The sequence below is a fragment of the Sphaerodactylus townsendi genome, linkage group LG07 (genome assembly GCF_021028975.2).
Source record: "Sphaerodactylus townsendi isolate TG3544 linkage group LG07, MPM_Stown_v2.3, whole genome shotgun sequence".
NCBI classification, from domain to species: Eukaryota; Metazoa; Chordata; class Lepidosauria; order Squamata; family Sphaerodactylidae; genus Sphaerodactylus; species Sphaerodactylus townsendi.
This window is the reverse complement of record NC_059431.1, coordinates 71,636,755-71,657,713: the sequence shown is the minus strand read 5'-3', so window position 1 is coordinate 71,657,713 and position 20,959 is coordinate 71,636,755. Positions and strand designations below refer to the sequence as shown.

At 58.4% G+C, this 20,959-nt stretch overlaps 1 protein-coding gene across 3 annotated transcripts in view; it reads right to left on the bottom strand.

Moving 5' to 3' along the window:
* Positions 1–11,430: 11,430 nt before the first annotated feature.
* Positions 11,431–20,959, bottom strand: part of TLE1 (TLE family member 1, transcriptional corepressor) — a 102,645-nt gene continuing 93,116 nt past the window's right edge. For all 3 annotated transcript variants that reach the window (XM_048502531.1, XM_048502532.1, XM_048502533.1), the window contains exons 17-20: positions 15,747–15,894; positions 15,084–15,234; positions 14,450–14,526; positions 11,431–13,481 (exon numbers count right to left, since the gene is read on the bottom strand). In XM_048502531.1, coding sequence (XP_048358488.1) covers positions 13,374–13,481; positions 14,450–14,526; positions 15,084–15,234; positions 15,747–15,894 — 484 coding nt within the window. In that variant the 3' untranslated portion in view covers positions 11,431–13,373. The remainder of the gene's footprint in view (positions 13,482–14,449; positions 14,527–15,083; positions 15,235–15,746; positions 15,895–20,959) is intronic.

Sequence of the window (20,959 nt, the reverse complement as noted above, 5' to 3'; positions counted from 1 at the left end):
CCCACCCCCCCCCCCCCCCACCCCCCCCCCCCCCCACCCCCCCCCCCCCCCACCCCCCCCCCCCCCCACCCCCCCCCCCCCCCACCCCCCCCCCCCCCCACCCCCCCCCCCCCCCACCCCCCCCCCCCCCCACCCCCCCCCCCCCCCACCCCCCCCCCCCCCCACCCCCCCCCCCCCCCACCCCCCCCCCCCCCCACCCCCCCCCCCCCCCACCCCCCCCCCCCCCCACCCCCCCCCCCCCCCACCCCCCCCCCCCCCCACCCCCCCCCCCCCCCACCCCCCCCCCCCCCCACCCCCCCCCCCCCCCACCCCCCCCCCCCCCCACCCCCCCCCCCCCCCACCCCCCCCCCCCCCCACCCCCCCCCCCCCCCACCCCCCCCCCCCCCCACCCCCCCCCCCCCCCACCCCCCCCCCCCCCCACCCCCCCCCCCCCCCACCCCCCCCCCCCCCCACCCCCCCCCCCCCCCACCCCCCCCCCCCCCCACCCCCCCCCCCCCCCACCCCCCCCCCCCCCCACCCCCCCCCCCCCCCACCCCCCCCCCCCCCCACCCCCCCCCCCCCCCACCCCCCCCCCCCCCCACCCCCCCCCCCCCCCACCCCCCCCCCCCCCCACCCCCCCCCCCCCCCACCCCCCCCCCCCCCCACCCCCCCCCCCCCCCACCCCCCCCCCCCCCCACCCCCCCCCCCCCCCACCCCCCCCCCCCCCCACCCCCCCCCCCCCCCACCCCCCCCCCCCCCCACCCCCCCCCCCCCCCACCCCCCCCCCCCCCCACCCCCCCCCCCCCCCACCCCCCCCCCCCCCCACCCCCCCCCCCCCCCACCCCCCCCCCCCCCCACCCCCCCCCCCCCCCACCCCCCCCCCCCCCCACCCCCCCCCCCCCCCACCCCCCCCCCCCCCCACCCCCCCCCCCCCCCACCCCCCCCCCCCCCCACCCCCCCCCCCCCCCACCCCCCCCCCCCCCCACCCCCCCCCCCCCCCACCCCCCCCCCCCCCCACCCCCCCCCCCCCCCACCCCCCCCCCCCCCCACCCCCCCCCCCCCCCACCCCCCCCCCCCCCCACCCCCCCCCCCCCCCACCCCCCCCCCCCCCCACCCCCCCCCCCCCCCACCCCCCCCCCCCCCCACCCCCCCCCCCCCCCACCCCCCCCCCCCCCCACCCCCCCCCCCCCCCACCCCCCCCCCCCCCCACCCCCCCCCCCCCCCACCCCCCCCCCCCCCCACCCCCCCCCCCCCCCACCCCCCCCCCCCCCCACCCCCCCCCCCCCCCACCCCCCCCCCCCCCCACCCCCCCCCCCCCCCACCCCCCCCCCCCCCCACCCCCCCCCCCCCCCACCCCCCCCCCCCCCCACCCCCCCCCCCCCCCACCCCCCCCCCCCCCCACCCCCCCCCCCCCCCACCCCCCCCCCCCCCCACCCCCCCCCCCCCCCACCCCCCCCCCCCCCCACCCCCCCCCCCCCCCACCCCCCCCCCCCCCCACCCCCCCCCCCCCCCACCCCCCCCCCCCCCCACCCCCCCCCCCCCCCACCCCCCCCCCCCCCCACCCCCCCCCCCCCCCACCCCCCCCCCCCCCCACCCCCCCCCCCCCCCACCCCCCCCCCCCCCCACCCCCCCCCCCCCCCACCCCCCCCCCCCCCCACCCCCCCCCCCCCCCACCCCCCCCCCCCCCCACCCCCCCCCCCCCCCACCCCCCCCCCCCCCCACCCCCCCCCCCCCCCACCCCCCCCCCCCCCCACCCCCCCCCCCCCCCACCCCCCCCCCCCCCCACCCCCCCCCCCCCCCACCCCCCCCCCCCCCCACCCCCCCCCCCCCCCACCCCCCCCCCCCCCCACCCCCCCCCCCCCCCACCCCCCCCCCCCCCCACCCCCCCCCCCCCCCACCCCCCCCCCCCCCCACCCCCCCCCCCCCCCACCCCCCCCCCCCCCCACCCCCCCCCCCCCCCACCCCCCCCCCCCCCCACCCCCCCCCCCCCCCACCCCCCCCCCCCCCCACCCCCCCCCCCCCCCACCCCCCCCCCCCCCCACCCCCCCCCCCCCCCACCCCCCCCCCCCCCCACCCCCCCCCCCCCCCACCCCCCCCCCCCCCCACCCCCCCCCCCCCCCACCCCCCCCCCCCCCCACCCCCCCCCCCCCCCACCCCCCCCCCCCCCCACCCCCCCCCCCCCCCACCCCCCCCCCCCCCCACCCCCCCCCCCCCCCACCCCCCCCCCCCCCCACCCCCCCCCCCCCCCACCCCCCCCCCCCCCCACCCCCCCCCCCCCCCACCCCCCCCCCCCCCCACCCCCCCCCCCCCCCACCCCCCCCCCCCCCCACCCCCCCCCCCCCCCACCCCCCCCCCCCCCCACCCCCCCCCCCCCCCACCCCCCCCCCCCCCCACCCCCCCCCCCCCCCACCCCCCCCCCCCCCCACCCCCCCCCCCCCCCACCCCCCCCCCCCCCCACCCCCCCCCCCCCCCACCCCCCCCCCCCCCCACCCCCCCCCCCCCCCACCCCCCCCCCCCCCCACCCCCCCCCCCCCCCACCCCCCCCCCCCCCCACCCCCCCCCCCCCCCACCCCCCCCCCCCCCCACCCCCCCCCCCCCCCACCCCCCCCCCCCCCCACCCCCCCCCCCCCCCACCCCCCCCCCCCCCCACCCCCCCCCCCCCCCACCCCCCCCCCCCCCCACCCCCCCCCCCCCCCACCCCCCCCCCCCCCCACCCCCCCCCCCCCCCACCCCCCCCCCCCCCCACCCCCCCCCCCCCCCACCCCCCCCCCCCCCCACCCCCCCCCCCCCCCACCCCCCCCCCCCCCCACCCCCCCCCCCCCCCACCCCCCCCCCCCCCCACCCCCCCCCCCCCCCACCCCCCCCCCCCCCCACCCCCCCCCCCCCCCACCCCCCCCCCCCCCCACCCCCCCCCCCCCCCACCCCCCCCCCCCCCCACCCCCCCCCCCCCCCACCCCCCCCCCCCCCCACCCCCCCCCCCCCCCACCCCCCCCCCCCCCCACCCCCCCCCCCCCCCACCCCCCCCCCCCCCCACCCCCCCCCCCCCCCACCCCCCCCCCCCCCCACCCCCCCCCCCCCCCACCCCCCCCCCCCCCCACCCCCCCCCCCCCCCACCCCCCCCCCCCCCCACCCCCCCCCCCCCCCACCCCCCCCCCCCCCCACCCCCCCCCCCCCCCACCCCCCCCCCCCCCCACCCCCCCCCCCCCCCACCCCCCCCCCCCCCCACCCCCCCCCCCCCCCACCCCCCCCCCCCCCCACCCCCCCCCCCCCCCACCCCCCCCCCCCCCCACCCCCCCCCCCCCCCACCCCCCCCCCCCCCCACCCCCCCCCCCCCCCACCCCCCCCCCCCCCCACCCCCCCCCCCCCCCACCCCCCCCCCCCCCCACCCCCCCCCCCCCCCACCCCCCCCCCCCCCCACCCCCCCCCCCCCCCACCCCCCCCCCCCCCCACCCCCCCCCCCCCCCACCCCCCCCCCCCCCCACCCCCCCCCCCCCCCACCCCCCCCCCCCCCCACCCCCCCCCCCCCCCACCCCCCCCCCCCCCCACCCCCCCCCCCCCCCACCCCCCCCCCCCCCCACCCCCCCCCCCCCCCACCCCCCCCCCCCCCCACCCCCCCCCCCCCCCACCCCCCCCCCCCCCCACCCCCCCCCCCCCCCACCCCCCCCCCCCCCCACCCCCCCCCCCCCCCACCCCCCCCCCCCCCCACCCCCCCCCCCCCCCACCCCCCCCCCCCCCCACCCCCCCCCCCCCCCACCCCCCCCCCCCCCCACCCCCCCCCCCCCCCACCCCCCCCCCCCCCCACCCCCCCCCCCCCCCACCCCCCCCCCCCCCCACCCCCCCCCCCCCCCACCCCCCCCCCCCCCCACCCCCCCCCCCCCCCACCCCCCCCCCCCCCCACCCCCCCCCCCCCCCACCCCCCCCCCCCCCCACCCCCCCCCCCCCCCACCCCCCCCCCCCCCCACCCCCCCCCCCCCCCACCCCCCCCCCCCCCCACCCCCCCCCCCCCCCACCCCCCCCCCCCCCCACCCCCCCCCCCCCCCACCCCCCCCCCCCCCCACCCCCCCCCCCCCCCACCCCCCCCCCCCCCCACCCCCCCCCCCCCCCACCCCCCCCCCCCCCCACCCCCCCCCCCCCCCACCCCCCCCCCCCCCCACCCCCCCCCCCCCCCACCCCCCCCCCCCCCCACCCCCCCCCCCCCCCACCCCCCCCCCCCCCCACCCCCCCCCCCCCCCACCCCCCCCCCCCCCCACCCCCCCCCCCCCCCACCCCCCCCCCCCCCCACCCCCCCCCCCCCCCACCCCCCCCCCCCCCCACCCCCCCCCCCCCCCACCCCCCCCCCCCCCCACCCCCCCCCCCCCCCACCCCCCCCCCCCCCCACCCCCCCCCCCCCCCACCCCCCCCCCCCCCCACCCCCCCCCCCCCCCACCCCCCCCCCCCCCCACCCCCCCCCCCCCCCACCCCCCCCCCCCCCCACCCCCCCCCCCCCCCACCCCCCCCCCCCCCCACCCCCCCCCCCCCCCACCCCCCCCCCCCCCCACCCCCCCCCCCCCCCACCCCCCCCCCCCCCCACCCCCCCCCCCCCCCACCCCCCCCCCCCCCCACCCCCCCCCCCCCCCACCCCCCCCCCCCCCCACCCCCCCCCCCCCCCACCCCCCCCCCCCCCCACCCCCCCCCCCCCCCACCCCCCCCCCCCCCCACCCCCCCCCCCCCCCACCCCCCCCCCCCCCCACCCCCCCCCCCCCCCACCCCCCCCCCCCCCCACCCCCCCCCCCCCCCACCCCCCCCCCCCCCCACCCCCCCCCCCCCCCACCCCCCCCCCCCCCCACCCCCCCCCCCCCCCACCCCCCCCCCCCCCCACCCCCCCCCCCCCCCACCCCCCCCCCCCCCCACCCCCCCCCCCCCCCACCCCCCCCCCCCCCCACCCCCCCCCCCCCCCACCCCCCCCCCCCCCCACCCCCCCCCCCCCCCACCCCCCCCCCCCCCCACCCCCCCCCCCCCCCACCCCCCCCCCCCCCCACCCCCCCCCCCCCCCACCCCCCCCCCCCCCCACCCCCCCCCCCCCCCACCCCCCCCCCCCCCCACCCCCCCCCCCCCCCACCCCCCCCCCCCCCCACCCCCCCCCCCCCCCACCCCCCCCCCCCCCCACCCCCCCCCCCCCCCACCCCCCCCCCCCCCCACCCCCCCCCCCCCCCACCCCCCCCCCCCCCCACCCCCCCCCCCCCCCACCCCCCCCCCCCCCCACCCCCCCCCCCCCCCACCCCCCCCCCCCCCCACCCCCCCCCCCCCCCACCCCCCCCCCCCCCCACCCCCCCCCCCCCCCACCCCCCCCCCCCCCCACCCCCCCCCCCCCCCACCCCCCCCCCCCCCCACCCCCCCCCCCCCCCACCCCCCCCCCCCCCCACCCCCCCCCCCCCCCACCCCCCCCCCCCCCCACCCCCCCCCCCCCCCACCCCCCCCCCCCCCCACCCCCCCCCCCCCCCACCCCCCCCCCCCCCCACCCCCCCCCCCCCCCACCCCCCCCCCCCCCCACCCCCCCCCCCCCCCACCCCCCCCCCCCCCCACCCCCCCCCCCCCCCACCCCCCCCCCCCCCCACCCCCCCCCCCCCCCACCCCCCCCCCCCCCCACCCCCCCCCCCCCCCACCCCCCCCCCCCCCCACCCCCCCCCCCCCCCACCCCCCCCCCCCCCCACCCCCCCCCCCCCCCACCCCCCCCCCCCCCCACCCCCCCCCCCCCCCACCCCCCCCCCCCCCCACCCCCCCCCCCCCCCACCCCCCCCCCCCCCCACCCCCCCCCCCCCCCACCCCCCCCCCCCCCCACCCCCCCCCCCCCCCACCCCCCCCCCCCCCCACCCCCCCCCCCCCCCACCCCCCCCCCCCCCCACCCCCCCCCCCCCCCACCCCCCCCCCCCCCCACCCCCCCCCCCCCCCACCCCCCCCCCCCCCCACCCCCCCCCCCCCCCACCCCCCCCCCCCCCCACCCCCCCCCCCCCCCACCCCCCCCCCCCCCCACCCCCCCCCCCCCCCACCCCCCCCCCCCCCCACCCCCCCCCCCCCCCACCCCCCCCCCCCCCCACCCCCCCCCCCCCCCACCCCCCCCCCCCCCCACCCCCCCCCCCCCCCACCCCCCCCCCCCCCCACCCCCCCCCCCCCCCACCCCCCCCCCCCCCCACCCCCCCCCCCCCCCACCCCCCCCCCCCCCCACCCCCCCCCCCCCCCACCCCCCCCCCCCCCCACCCCCCCCCCCCCCCACCCCCCCCCCCCCCCACCCCCCCCCCCCCCCACCCCCCCCCCCCCCCACCCCCCCCCCCCCCCACCCCCCCCCCCCCCCACCCCCCCCCCCCCCCACCCCCCCCCCCCCCCACCCCCCCCCCCCCCCACCCCCCCCCCCCCCCACCCCCCCCCCCCCCCACCCCCCCCCCCCCCCACCCCCCCCCCCCCCCACCCCCCCCCCCCCCCACCCCCCCCCCCCCCCACCCCCCCCCCCCCCCACCCCCCCCCCCCCCCACCCCCCCCCCCCCCCACCCCCCCCCCCCCCCACCCCCCCCCCCCCCCACCCCCCCCCCCCCCCACCCCCCCCCCCCCCCACCCCCCCCCCCCCCCACCCCCCCCCCCCCCCACCCCCCCCCCCCCCCACCCCCCCCCCCCCCCACCCCCCCCCCCCCCCACCCCCCCCCCCCCCCACCCCCCCCCCCCCCCACCCCCCCCCCCCCCCACCCCCCCCCCCCCCCACCCCCCCCCCCCCCCACCCCCCCCCCCCCCCACCCCCCCCCCCCCCCACCCCCCCCCCCCCCCACCCCCCCCCCCCCCCACCCCCCCCCCCCCCCACCCCCCCCCCCCCCCACCCCCCCCCCCCCCCACCCCCCCCCCCCCCCACCCCCCCCCCCCCCCACCCCCCCCCCCCCCCACCCCCCCCCCCCCCCACCCCCCCCCCCCCCCACCCCCCCCCCCCCCCACCCCCCCCCCCCCCCACCCCCCCCCCCCCCCACCCCCCCCCCCCCCCACCCCCCCCCCCCCCCACCCCCCCCCCCCCCCACCCCCCCCCCCCCCCACCCCCCCCCCCCCCCACCCCCCCCCCCCCCCACCCCCCCCCCCCCCCACCCCCCCCCCCCCCCACCCCCCCCCCCCCCCACCCCCCCCCCCCCCCACCCCCCCCCCCCCCCACCCCCCCCCCCCCCCCCCCCCCCCCCCCCACACCCACCCCCCCAACCCCCCCCCCCCCCCCCCGCCCCCCCCCCCCCCCCCCCCCCCCCCACCCCCCCCCCCCTCCCCCCCCCCACCCCCCCCCCCCCCCCCCCTCTCCCCCCCCAACCACTCCCACCCCCTCCCCCCCCCCCCCCCCCCCCCCCCCACCCCCCCACTGACAGCATTGTGGTCGCTGTTCCCTATCGGCTCAACAACACTGACTTCCTGCACCAGGTCCTGGGTCCCACATAGAATTAGATCTAGGATCACCTCTCCCCTGGTTGGTTCCACAACCATCTGCTCTAAGCCACAGTCATTTAGCATATCCAGGAATGCTCTCTCCTTACTATGACCTGAACATGCATTTTTCCAGTTTATATGGGGATAGTTAAAATCACCCATTACCACTACATTTTTGTTTTTGTTGGCCTCTCTAATTTCTTTTTCCATCTCAGAATCCTCTTGTGCACTTTGGTCAGGGGGACGATAATATATTCCTAATATTAAACTGTCCTTCACACCTGGTATTGATATCCACAGTGATTCTGTAGGGGAACCAGCTCCCCTTTCATTTTCTATTTTATGTGACACTATGCTCTCTTTTATGTAAAGGGCAACTCCACCCCCAATGCGCCCTGTCCTATCCTTCCTATAGAGCCTGTAGCCTGGTATAACAGCATCCCACTGGTTCTCCTCATTCCACCATGTCTCTGTAATGCCCACTATATCAAAGTCCTCCTTCAAAACTCTGTACTCCAGCTCCCCCATTTTAGGTCGAAGGCTTCTACTATTAGCATAGAGACACCTGTATACCCTGTCTTTGTCCTTAACCTGGGATTTATGTGCTTTACCCTCAAGTCTTTTGTAGACACCATCCCTTGTCACATGCACATTGCTATGTTCCTTGCTTGCATGTGGTTGATTTAGAAAAACCTCCCTCTCTGTCTGCATCCCCATAGATACTGTATTCCAAACCGAAGTCACCTCAGCTCCTGTCGGCTTTCCCCCAGGGCTCAGTTTTAATGTAATAGCCACCTAGCGATCTTGAACCTAGGTGGGGTATAAATTTAGTAAATAAATTATTTCCATGTATAAGCTGCCTACCAATTAAGTGAAGTCCTTTCAGTTGAACCATGAACCTGCCTTATACTCAGTCAAGTCATTGGTCTATCAAGGTTAGTATTGTCTATTCTGACTGGCAGTTGGCTCTCCAGATTCTCAGGTGGAGGTCTTTCACCCCAGTTTTTTATCTGATTCTTTTTAGCTGGATATGCTGAGGATAAACCTGAGACTTTCTGCCTGTGAAGCAGATGCTATACCACGGCCACGGACTCTCCTTCTGTGGGGGAAGGGGTGGGGAATGCATGCAAGTTTCTGAATCAGGGCAATCAAATAATACTTCTAATTACACACACACATTGCATGGGCAGCTACAAACCTGTCATGAATTAAGAGCAAATTAAATTAGACAGAAATATGCATTTGAAATAAACCAGTAAAATATTAATGTGGATTTTCTTCAATAGTACATGCAGTATATTTGCAAATACTAATATGACATTCCAAAAACCTTTAATGGCATAAAACAGGATAACTATTTACAGAGTAAAACAAAATTATTACAAAAACATAGGATTGCCTCTAGAGCCAAGGGCCTTGTAAAGGAATCTGGTGACTGTCTGTGATGAATGGCTGGGATTCGCTGAGAAGAGATGCTACCAGATCCCTATCTGATTTCACGGAGTCCTTTACCTTCCTAATGGCTTCAAGGAAAGGAGGGCAATGGAGAACAAGTTGGTTGCATTTGAGAAGAATACGTTCAGTTGATTCTGGAGAGCCTTCATTACAGGGGCATACTCTATTTTTGTGTCGCGTGTTGTATCTTCCTCTCGTTTGAGCAGTTGGGAGAATATTCAATCATACCATCATGAAAAATCTGCGTAGATGGGGAGTAATCAGATTGTTGATGTATTTGGGCATAGAGCCGGGGAGAGGTGGGGAGATGCCGTAGTACATAGGGGGGCAAGTTCTCTGGGCTCCCGCAAGGAGCAACTGCCCATCAATGTCAAAGGTTCGTTGCTTTAGGATCCAGAATGCTCGGCTCCCATCTAGCTGGAGAAGGTGGTTGAACGGTATTCCTATTTTATGGATTTGGCTGAGGATTGTATTTTGCCAGGTGTAATTGGATAGATCACTTAACAGAAGCTGAGTCAGGCTATTCGGGGAGGCTCTGAAGTGGAAGCGCAGCCAGTATTTGAAAACTGCGAGCCAAACCCACGCAGAAAGCGTATAAACTCCTGTCTCTAGGCAGAGGACTTGGTAAGAGACTACGGTAGGGAGACCCAATAAGCAGTGGATGAACAGATTGTATAATCTCAAGTTTGGCTGCTAGTCTTGCTCCCCAAATAGGGGCTATGTAGAGTAACTGAGGCAGCAATTTGGAAAGAAATACTTTCAATACTGCAGGGAAAAATTGGCCACCTTGGGTGTAGAAAAATCTCACGATTGCTTGGCCTTTGCTTTTTGTTGTATTAGTGGCTGCTTGTATGTGATTGATTAGATCAATTGATTTATTAGATTAGTATACCGCCTTCCCCCGAAGTTCCAAGACAGGGAGTGGTGGTAGGTGATTCCTAAATGTTTAAAAGAGTAAACTTGTTCTATCTGCATGTCATTTATCTTCCACGTGTGAAGCCAATATGACATTAAGGTTACTGTCATATTAAGTGGAAATACAAGTCTAATTCATCAGCAGCAAATAACTGAATGATCGCATTAATACAGAATGTATAAATATTACAATAAAGAATTAATTTTAAACCTAGTTTTGCACCGAATACTTTGGCCACATGGTCAACTAATGATTTGGATATTCAGAAAAATTAAGGGGAGGCTTGGAAGTTATCCAAAATATCTTGATGCAGTTAACCACAAAATAAAAGTTATTAGCTTATCATAATTGCAGCCAATTTTTAAAGTAATGGAGTAATCCGCTGTGGATTGCTGCAAGGAAGTGGAACAAAGAGTGTGAAATGAACAGATGGATTTGATTTTAAACAAATTAGGCTCACTCCCTGGGATGTAACAAGTGATTTTTGCAGTTTTCTGTGCTACGGGTTAACTTCACACTGTGACCTTCCCTGGCTGCTTGGTATTTTTTTCTTGTCATTAAGCACAACCCCTGAAGGAGCACAGGGGCTTATTACTTTCCATTACAAATCTCAGTCTTCATGCCCGTAAAGATTGCTTCATACAAGATACAATTTATGTGCAGCAAAATCAACATGTGTATTTACCAAATATTATTAGCTATATATAATATTCATATAATTTCTTACATGGACTTCCATCCTTCCTCCTTTCTCAGGGAGGCCTGCAAGTACAGTATATAGTCAGGCAAGCAGAAAATTCAGCACTTAAGATGTGAGACAATTTGTTGCCTTCATCTATAATTCATTCTTGGCAAAAATGTGGAGGAAGAAGATGAAGGCAGCTCCTAGCAAGGGTAATGTGCAGCCCCCATATATTTATGGAAGATGAACAACTCCTGAAGGTAGAGTGCCACATCCATAATCTAGGACTGCACATGTGGCATCTGTTAGGAAACCATGTGTATACAACCCTAAGTTGGTCTACTTAAAAAACAGAAAGGAGGGGGATGCACACTAAATGCAGTTTCTGGAGGAAGTGTCTGGAGCCGTCAGATGACAGTGCCACCAAGCTGAATAGAGGTAGATGCCTTTTTAAAAAAAATATGCATGTAGGAAAAACTCACGGAAGCATGTGTGAATTTCTGCAGCATGGCTGTTATATCAAGGCTAGATCTAGCAGCAGAGGCACACTTCTGGACAGACAGTGCTGACAACTCAGTCTTTCATAATGTTACACACAGCATTTCTCCTACCAGTCAAAAGGGGAAAAATTACCAGACTTAAACTGAAAATTACAGAGGAGGATCAGCCTCCTGGAGTCAGCTATTACTGGTTGCTGTAAATCTACTTCAGGAGGGTCAAACAGCATGCACACAATCTCATCTGAGAACCTGATAGACAGAACAGCACAAATCGTTCACTCCCACAGTGTAGGTTACAAAAGATTGATAGTCCTGTCACAGATTACACTAAGCCTCATAGCTGTATCTTGGGGAATGGGGGGGGGGGTGTCAGTTTATCTCAGTACAAAGTGCATAAAACACATGATGTTGGTACTTAAAGGTAAGAATGTCTAGAATTCTGTGATAATTCAAAAACTCAACAACAGAAACTCCAATTCTGCAACTGAATGTTGTGTTTTATTTGTCTTAAAAGAAGTAGTAATGGTGGGGGGAAGGAATCACTTACCAGCAGCTATACAATTTCTTGATTTTTAAAAGAATACAGGTTGAGTGGAAACAAATTTCTATCTTTAGTTTACTCAAACAGAATCAGAACCATCATTAACAATCATAGCCATTGATTCTTTTCTGAACTAGGTAGCACAGCCTCCTCAAAACGCAAACACACTTAATGTGCCATCAAGTAGGAGTTCTTGGGGGTGGAGGGAGACATTATCTTAACATGTAAATTCAAGAAAACCTCATTTAGAGGTTTTCTAAGGTATGATACTTGACAGGACTTGTGAACAATGCCAAAGATTCACACCTTGAGAGCAGCAAACAAATATACATAAGTTTCTCATAACCACACTTGCTCAGTCACCCATTTTCAAACAGATGCACATCTGAAGTGTGCCCACAGGTATACAGACAGACAACAGTACTAATTTTCAAGGCAATTGAACGAGGCCATCACAAATAGTTAATGTTTTACATTCCAAATGCAGAGTTATATATATTAGGGCTATTACCATTCTATACCACTATAAAATGGATTCAGCAGAATGAGCATGTAAATTGAAAAGAAAACGAATGTCTCTTCAGACACTAGATGCAACAAGGAAATTTGTTCCTTGATGGGAAACTTTTCCTGTAGTTAAGCCTATGGACCTCTCACATAGGCACTGTGTAGGGCTTCTAGGTGCTATTCCTTTGTAGGTAAACTAGGTTTTTTTTTGGGGGGGGGGCGGTAAACAAATGAAAAGGAGGAGGCTGTCTAGGAGAATTGAACCATAAAAGCATAAAAATTTCTTCAAATCCATCTAAGATTTATCAATAACCTATGCATCACATGTACCACTTAAGATAATTTATACAACCTGCAATAACACTCAGATTCTTCTGGAAACTTTTGTCCCCGACTCTTTCCTTGAAAGCGCTGTGTGCTTTGCAGCAATATACCAATATAACAATGGGAGTGAGTCAAAGGTGAAACTATCAGAAGAGTTCCTTGTTTCAGCTGCAACACTGAAGGCAACCCACAGACTGCAACCTAATGGTGCATCATAGAATTGGTTTCTTAATCATCTGTTTATAAATGTTTCTGTATAAACTGCTCTGCAAAATTTATATTTTATTCTAAGTGTAAAAGTTTGTGTTTTTCCATTTTCTGCAGTACAAGACAATATCTGAATGCTACATCTTTTGCATGAAACTGTCAAATTCTAATAAAACAAGTTTCATGAATACTTCGCATATAAAGACCTTCTCAAATGTTTCACATAGTTATGAACTAGCTTATTAAAAGTTTTAAATTACAAAAAAGGGAAAAATCCTTTAAAAGAACATTTCAAGGTCATCAAGGGAAAAAGAGACAATTTATTGATACTAAAACCCTTACTGTAATAAACCAAATATATTTACAATTTATACAAATGTTTGATCTTCAACAACAAAAATACACACATCCCCTCCATATTTCAAAAGACAAAATCAGGAAACAAGTTTATCCAAGATACTACTGCTCTACACAAGACAGAATGCAGGCAGAATTGCAAGAAGTGAAACATAATCTACATAATCAGGCAATGAGCATGATCTTTATGAGGTCTTAAGGGAGGGGGCTGCAACAGTCTTCAGCAAACTCTGCTTTTAAAATCCACCGAAATTATGCTACTTCATCCATCTTGCCTTCGTGCTTCACATTGGTCCAAGTAGCCAGTAGCTGGATATCAACAAAGTCACCTTCTCTTTAATACATGCTGAACAGCATCTTGTGAAGATGTGGAAGCCAAGTTCTTCCTTTTTTTATTAAAAAAAGGTAAAGACTTTCTTCTTTTTACAAATTAAGAACATCTTGGCCCAGTTCAACCTTAGAAGTTATGTTCACAACTTTTTCTCAGTAGATTACTTCATAGACAGTAGCTTTCTTGTCTCCCGAGCCTGTGACTATGTATTTATCATCCACAGAGATATCACAGCTCAACACAGATGAAGACTCTTTGGACTGGAAGAGAACACAGCTATTGTAAAAATAGGGAAAGTAACACATACACACTTTTTCCCTCTAGCCTTCATAATATCAAGGTCAGGGTTCATACGTAATGAATCAGTTTGGTGAAGACAAGAGCCAGTGGCAAGGTTTATACATAATGACAAATGGTAGTCAGGTTTACTTAACATATTCATATATCACCTTATTTACTTAGACTTAATATAGTTAATAATGTCACATTAGGAGATCAATCCTTGGAGATTCTCAGACTCACATATTCCCATCTTCCCTTTTGCATGGCTCAGAAATTACTTTTCCGCTTTCATGGCACAACTTATTTTGTTGTTACAGACATACCATAAATTAATATTTATTTATTTTACTTTATTTATGCCCAGCCTTTCTCCCCAATGGGAACCCAAAGCAGTTTGCTGCATTCTCCTATCCTACATTTTATTCTGGCAATAATCTTGTGAGATATATTCAGATGAAATTGTGATGGGCCTAAGGTCACCCTGCAAGCTTCCAGGGCAAAGTAGGAATTTAATTCTGGGTCTCCCTGATCCTAGAATAATACTCTAACCACTATACATGCTGGTCCTATGGTAGCTATGGCTTGTAAACTGTATTTTGGAAGGAAGAGTGGGTTTAGTGATCAGTCATCACAAGCTACAGTTTGCTGCATAAATGAAAGTGATTCATTTGCAGACTGTATACGTGGAGAAGAATAAAAACAAAGAGCATGCAATCCTGAGGATCCCTTAAGCTGAAATGTTTAACATCAGACCATGATTGTTTTGCATGCAAACCTTTCCAATGAGGCCCAGTAGAAGAATATAGGACTTGGATAATTCAGACGCAAATCCTCATATGACCATAATTTGCCATTTCCCAGGATAATATACTTTGTAAGGTTTCATAAGGATATTACCACCAGTCCCTACTTCGAAATCCTATTCTTGCTTAGCTGTTACACTTACCTGGAATATACTGGCACCATATGGGGTTCGCCAAGCGTTTAGGAGGTTATCTTTTCCAGTACTTACAAACCATTTGCCTGAAAATAATACACAAGAACTTAGTAGAACATCCCATATAAACTAGCAAATGTGCATGCTTTCCTTTTTTCTGGTACGTTGATCATATGGCTATATATCATCCAGGTATGATTAATAGGTTAATAATTCATTTTGTTGAACAACAGAGAATATGGAAGATCATTTAGGGTAACTCACATCCTGATATGCATATCCTTCAACAGTCCTTTTTACTAGTGTTTGATGCTTGGCTGACAACTGCTGAAACTCAGCCCCAGGTCACCCCAGTTACATAAATCAGTTAATTCAATAGCCATATGTAGCACAGTAAGGAATGATCACCCTTCAAAATTCTTGACAATTAAACTATCACATCCATGTCTTTGTGATACTGCCATTTTATATACGTTGGCATTCTCTCACAACTTTCCTAAAAGAACAGGTAAAAAGGTCTGAGACTAACTTTCCAGCTGTTGAATCAAGAAAAAAATGGTATTTAAATGTCTTGCATTTGCCTTAAACATTCAGTTCAGGTGTGATTAGCATACAGAAATTTAGGTGGTTTATTTCAACTTACCACAGTAAGCAAACTTGAGTGACAGCACACAGCTCTCATGAAGATGAAGCTGATATTTGTCTGGTTTATTTACATGCAGTACTTCCACATTACTGCTCTCCATTCCCACAGAAAGCCATTCACCAGTGGGACAATAGCCAAGGGAAAAGATCTGTGGTGGAAAAAACAGGGGTTTACACTCCTTGCAAAAGTTGAGAGATAACACAGAAAACAATCTAGGGTATTTTGCATTGTTTAAAACATGGTAGTAAAGATTCCTCTGTTTCAGTACCAAAAGGTAGGATAGAAATTAGTGGGTCTTATAATTTTCTCACATATGAAGAAGTGGCATGCTTGTCTTTTCACCTTTTTACCTACCAGTGTTTCATGCACTTTTCCCCCTCTTTGCCATCACTACCCCAGCTTAGACCAAAGAAAAAAAGCCAAAATTCAAATTTCAGATAAGCACTCAAAAATATATTTGCTATTTTAAAAGCAGATTGCATAAATAAAAATATGGTGCTTTACTGCCAGCAGGGAAATGCTTTGTCTAAAAGCAATTTTGGCTATACCAACAACCTATGCAAATATAATTTTAATATTAATATAAGTAATTTCACCCAACTACAACCCAAGTATCACATTAATCATTGACTTAAAAATATTGGAAGATATATTAGACACCTGGGATGTGAAGTCATGCTGCTGTAACTGCCTCCCTTCTCTCAAGTCCCAGGATCTCACAGTGTTGTCCAGACCTCCTGTCCAGAGCTTGGTACCATCATTAGAAATGTCAATACAGCTGGCTCCATCTGTGTGGCCCTGGAATTGCCTGATAAAACAAACCAGATTGAATAATGATTTCTTGCCAAAACACAAAGTAAACACTGTTGTGTTGTTAGTTTTGGACTCCGTATGTGTGTCATCTCCCCTGTGTCAACTGATGTGCAGTAAGCAACAACCCTGCCCCCACCCCCCCGACCTGATGTGAAATATGATCAGGATATACAAGCTATTCTGTAGGTGCCAGAGCATGTGAAATGGACCACAGAGCAGCTAAACAAAACCAGCTCCACATCTGTGCAGATCTGTGAAGGTAGGAAGACTATTTAAGAAGCTGTAACAATCCATTATGACATCAGGAAATAAAACTTAAGTGATTACTAAGCTAACCTAAAAAGTACAAAGGACAAGTTGCTTGTGCAGAAGCAGGCAGTTGTTTATAGGTTTTGTTTAAGCTGTGAATCAAGAATGTAAAAATACTTTCAAAAGATTCAGCTACATAAACACATGCAGGAAGGGATCCAAAAACACTTAGCTTTCTGCATGCACTGACTGAGCCTGCAAAATTATGCCATAGGTAGCAAAAAGGTCATGAGCTGTCATCATTATTCAACACTGCTGTACATTTTGAACCTCTGTGTTCTGAAATCCCTCTTCTCGGTAACAAAAAGTCAGCTCGAGCTTTCCTTAATCCCTAAGCTGGAACGTTCAGAGGCGCCTGTCTTTTCCCATCCTGCAATTAGTTTTATTTCCACACCTTAACAGCAAAAGAGGAAGAATGACTATCATGGGACTGGTTATGAATCAACATGGTATGTCTGAAGTCATTGGTCTGAAAATTCAAGGAGCTATCAGTTAGTGCATTTTTTTTTACTGTCTGCTACTTTTACTCTGCTACAAGGGAGGATAAGAAGTGAACCACAACAAATTGGCAACCAAATCTTATTACGCAGGAAACCTGGCAAGAACTCACTGCTACAGAATCACTAAGTGTATAAGAAGGTCAGCTGAAATATTGGCTTCTATAAGTTCTCTATGTAAACCTAAACAATTTCTTCTCCTTTGAGCAGGCCCACAGGAGAAAAGTCAGCATTTTCTTACCACATCAAGATTTCCTGATGTTTAACCTTCCGAGATTTTGTATATTCAGTGGCCAGTATTCAACCCTTACTTGGTCCTATTTTGGGACTTTATTCCCAGGAAGTTCTCTAACAATTGCCTATGTTTATCGCTCTTCACTTGGAACAAATCACACAAATGGGTTATTGATTCCAGTGACCACAGTGTATCCAACCATCCTCCAAGCAGCCTTTCTTTAATCCTCAGTGGAAGAGCCAATTAAGTTGGAGGAAGCATAGGCTGGAGAAAGGCTTCACATTTTGCTAAGTGGTATGTAAGGACAAGGGTAGGATACACCCCAGCATATGCAAATTATTTGCAGGACTCTGTTTGCATAATGAGGTAGTTTTTCATATGAAAAATTACCACATGCAAATAGTAGATTCCACAAAGTTGATCATCATAGTTCATACTACTCTCTTGGCATAATGCTTACCCATCAGCTCCTGTGGTTGGTTAGTTGGTTGGTTTTTTACTGCTGGTACATTAATTTATAAGAACTAAGACAGAAATGGCAACAAGCAGAAACATCACTTCTGAATAACTTGATGCTACTTCAAACATTGCTTTTCCCTAGTTGTACAAGTTTGGAAGCAGTATTAGAGCATTAAAGATGTGGGTTTTTTTAGCATCCTTCATTATTCACATATCCATGTATCCAAAAGTAAACATACAAATTAACACGGATGCTACAAAGCTAATCTCATAAGATATTTCATGAAAAATGGTAAATTGACTCCTTACAGCTATGATTTAGGCTTCCCCTAGGGGAAAAAAGTTTACTTTCAGGTTACTCATGTAAAACATCTGATCCACCATGTAATCACATCTCAAAAAGATTTTCAGGTAACATGGAGGAATCAGGGGAACAGTGCTGAGGACTGCAAAGGCAGCTCTCAGTGCATAGGTACACAGCAAACATTACAGTTCCCACTATGCTTTATGGATTGCATGCAAAAGGCATAAATGATCACCAGTCTCAAGTATAACTGAAGCAAGATCTGCTTGGACAAGACAAAGGCATCTATATTTCTTTGAACCCTACCCCCTGGCTAGTCAGGGAAAATATTAGTTCAGAACTGAATGTCTAGGTTAGATCCAAATAAATTTCCAGTGGCAGAATGGAATTTCTCTGCTTCTGTCCTCCCACTGATCTCCATTAAATGTTTCTCCTTGAAAAGCAGGGGACCCTGAGGACAGATGTGAGGGGGATCTGCAGTGGAAAGGGGAGATCAGTCTGCTCCCTATGCAAGCAGAAATTAAAACTGGACATCAAAACAGCACAATGTCATTATTCATTTTAAGATGAACATCACAACAGTATGAAGGTGGACTGGAACAGGGAAACACAGACAATGTCTTATTAGACAGAAGATAAGAACAGCATTTTAAGAAGCCAGCATGTGAGGTTTCAATGCCCTATATAGCCCCTTTCCATAATTAGTAGAGACAAAGTCAAAATGTACAAATATGCTTCATTTGCATAATTTATAGAAACTGCATACATTGATTTACTTGAATGTTAGACTACTTTGTATAGAATTTTGATATTCCCTTCAGATGCAGACTTTATATAATCATGTTTGTAATTAAGATGACTAACTGGATCTGGGTGTCTTAGAGTCGAAGCTTTGATGCTTTAAATAGCTTCTCCATACCAAGACAGGTACAAATGTTGATTGTACTTGCTGAGATTTATTGTGGGCCCCTGCCAATTGTGTAGTGATGTATGACAAGTCAGTCTTGTGGTCCACCAAACACTGTCATATTACAATGCTATTGCAGGCAGATAAAAGCCATTGCCATGCCAAGATTCTCCCATCACAAATAAATGTATTATTTAATCTTGAAGGCTCAAAAGGAAACAGGTCACAGGAACAACTGATGTGGGCATTATGGTAATTGCACCCTTCCTATCGCCTTTAAGCTCTTTTGAAGTATTACAGAATCTCTTAGACTTTCAGGAGTTCTGCAGTCAAATGCACATAGGAAAAGAAGAAAATACACACATTGTAAGCTAATCTTCAACTTTATCCTTTTAGCATCAAGAGCTGTCTCACACTTTTAACACCTTTGCTGACCATACCTTTGAGATATCCAAACAATAGTGCAACAACCTCACTGTTTCAAAAAAATGTAGATGGTGGTAACAAGGGACTGGTATGTAAACAATGCAAGTTCCTTGATGGCAGAACATACAAACTCAACCCATCATCTGGGTTCTCCTGACAACAGAATGCTCCAGCTTTCTCTGACATTCAGCTAGACTATAACCAGCATTACATAACTCTGAATTCACGCCAAAATAACTGAACTGGAGCTTCTGAATACCTTCAAGAAGTTCAACAGAACAGAGCTGAAATGTGGGAAATGTGTTCATTTGTGTACACATATTTTGAAAGTGATCCCAGTATTGTAACCAGGGCTCCCTGTGACCTCAGCCACAATGCTCCTGTCACCTCAGAGACTTTTCTTGGGTCTCTGATATTCTCAACCTGAGTAGTGCACGAGTGAGCTGCTGCTAGTGGTTGATTGGCCTTGCAGAAGGAACCTATCAACTCACCTTCTCCTCCCTGACCCTGTCTCCCTGAGGATTTTGTAGCTTCATTCTCCCCTACAGCCCCTTCCTGGGCCTCTGACTTTAAAGCTCTGCTGGCTCTTCCTTTGCTCTTTGGCTCCTGGGAGGAAAGGGCTGCTTCTGCTGCTGGGCCTGCTACTGGCAGGCTGGGGCTCTGAAACAAGCCCCACTTTTACTGGCCCTGGCCTTTGATAGATCCTGCCTGGATCTCCCATCTCCTTGGGCTGCTGCAGCTTGTCAGGTCCTGCAGGTAAGTGGCTTGGGGCGGGGCTGCTGGGGTAGTTGGGGAAGTCTAGAGGCCTGGGCCCTGGACCCATAGTTTAACCAGAACAGGGATATTAGAGTACCATTCCTGAACTGTGAAACCTTGATGCTTTTTGACTAAGGAGAAACCTTTGAAGAAATGATCCTCTAATCAGTCATCACTATTAAAAGAGAGAGAGATTTTATCTTCCTAACATTCAAATGAAAGACAGGCTTTGACAGCAAGACAAAACAGATGCAGTAATGTAGTTACATGGAAATGCTGTTGGTGCAGAGGATGGGTACTGCTCTGTGGGATATGGAACAGAAAATGGTAAACATCAAATGGAAACCAAGGAATGATACACTGAACAAAAGAGTGGGAGAGCCATGAGTGGAAGTAGGCAGGTTAGTATGTCAAAGTTAAGGAGCAGCAGATGAATTAAAGGGTCAGTTGCAAACAGGAGATGTTCTGAAACTGCAAGGCCCACAAGATAATACAGAGGTATTAAAGCATGACCAGTAATGGAGGAGGGATTCATAATCTGCTATCTGAAAGGCAAGCTAGTTAATTATGTAATGGCTTGCCATAATTTCACTACATTGCTGTCAATCCAATTGGAACAAATCCAATGGAGAAAAAAAACTGCTTAGCCGCTCCTTATTTACAGATCTAGGCAAAATAATTTTTGTTTTGTTGTTTTGTTATACTTACTCCCTAAATGCACGCTATGTTAAAAGCAATTGAAGGCAACCAGATCACCTGAAAATGAGCTATTAATATTCTGACAACTCAGCATTTCCAGAAATGTTTGCTGTGCTTTGAAAAATCAAAGATGGCTAGCAGCCAGTCATTTTTTTAAAAAACGGATATTTATTTACACATAGTTACAAATAAAAATTGTTTGAATGAAAAATTTGGGCACATGGTAGCCTTTCCTACATTGTTCACATGCCCCTTCCCTCTATGTGGTCAACCTGCCACATACAGTCAGCTGCTACCACATGTATGATTAAGAATTCCACATGCCACTGTTAATATTTTAAGCACTTCTTCTAACCTGCAAAAGCTTGGTGCATGGTGACAGATGTATTACATGACCAGCTGGTTACAGCTCTAGCTAGTTGCTGCCAAGACTTAAGGTCAGTTTAGCCTTTAGAGATAGAAAGGGCA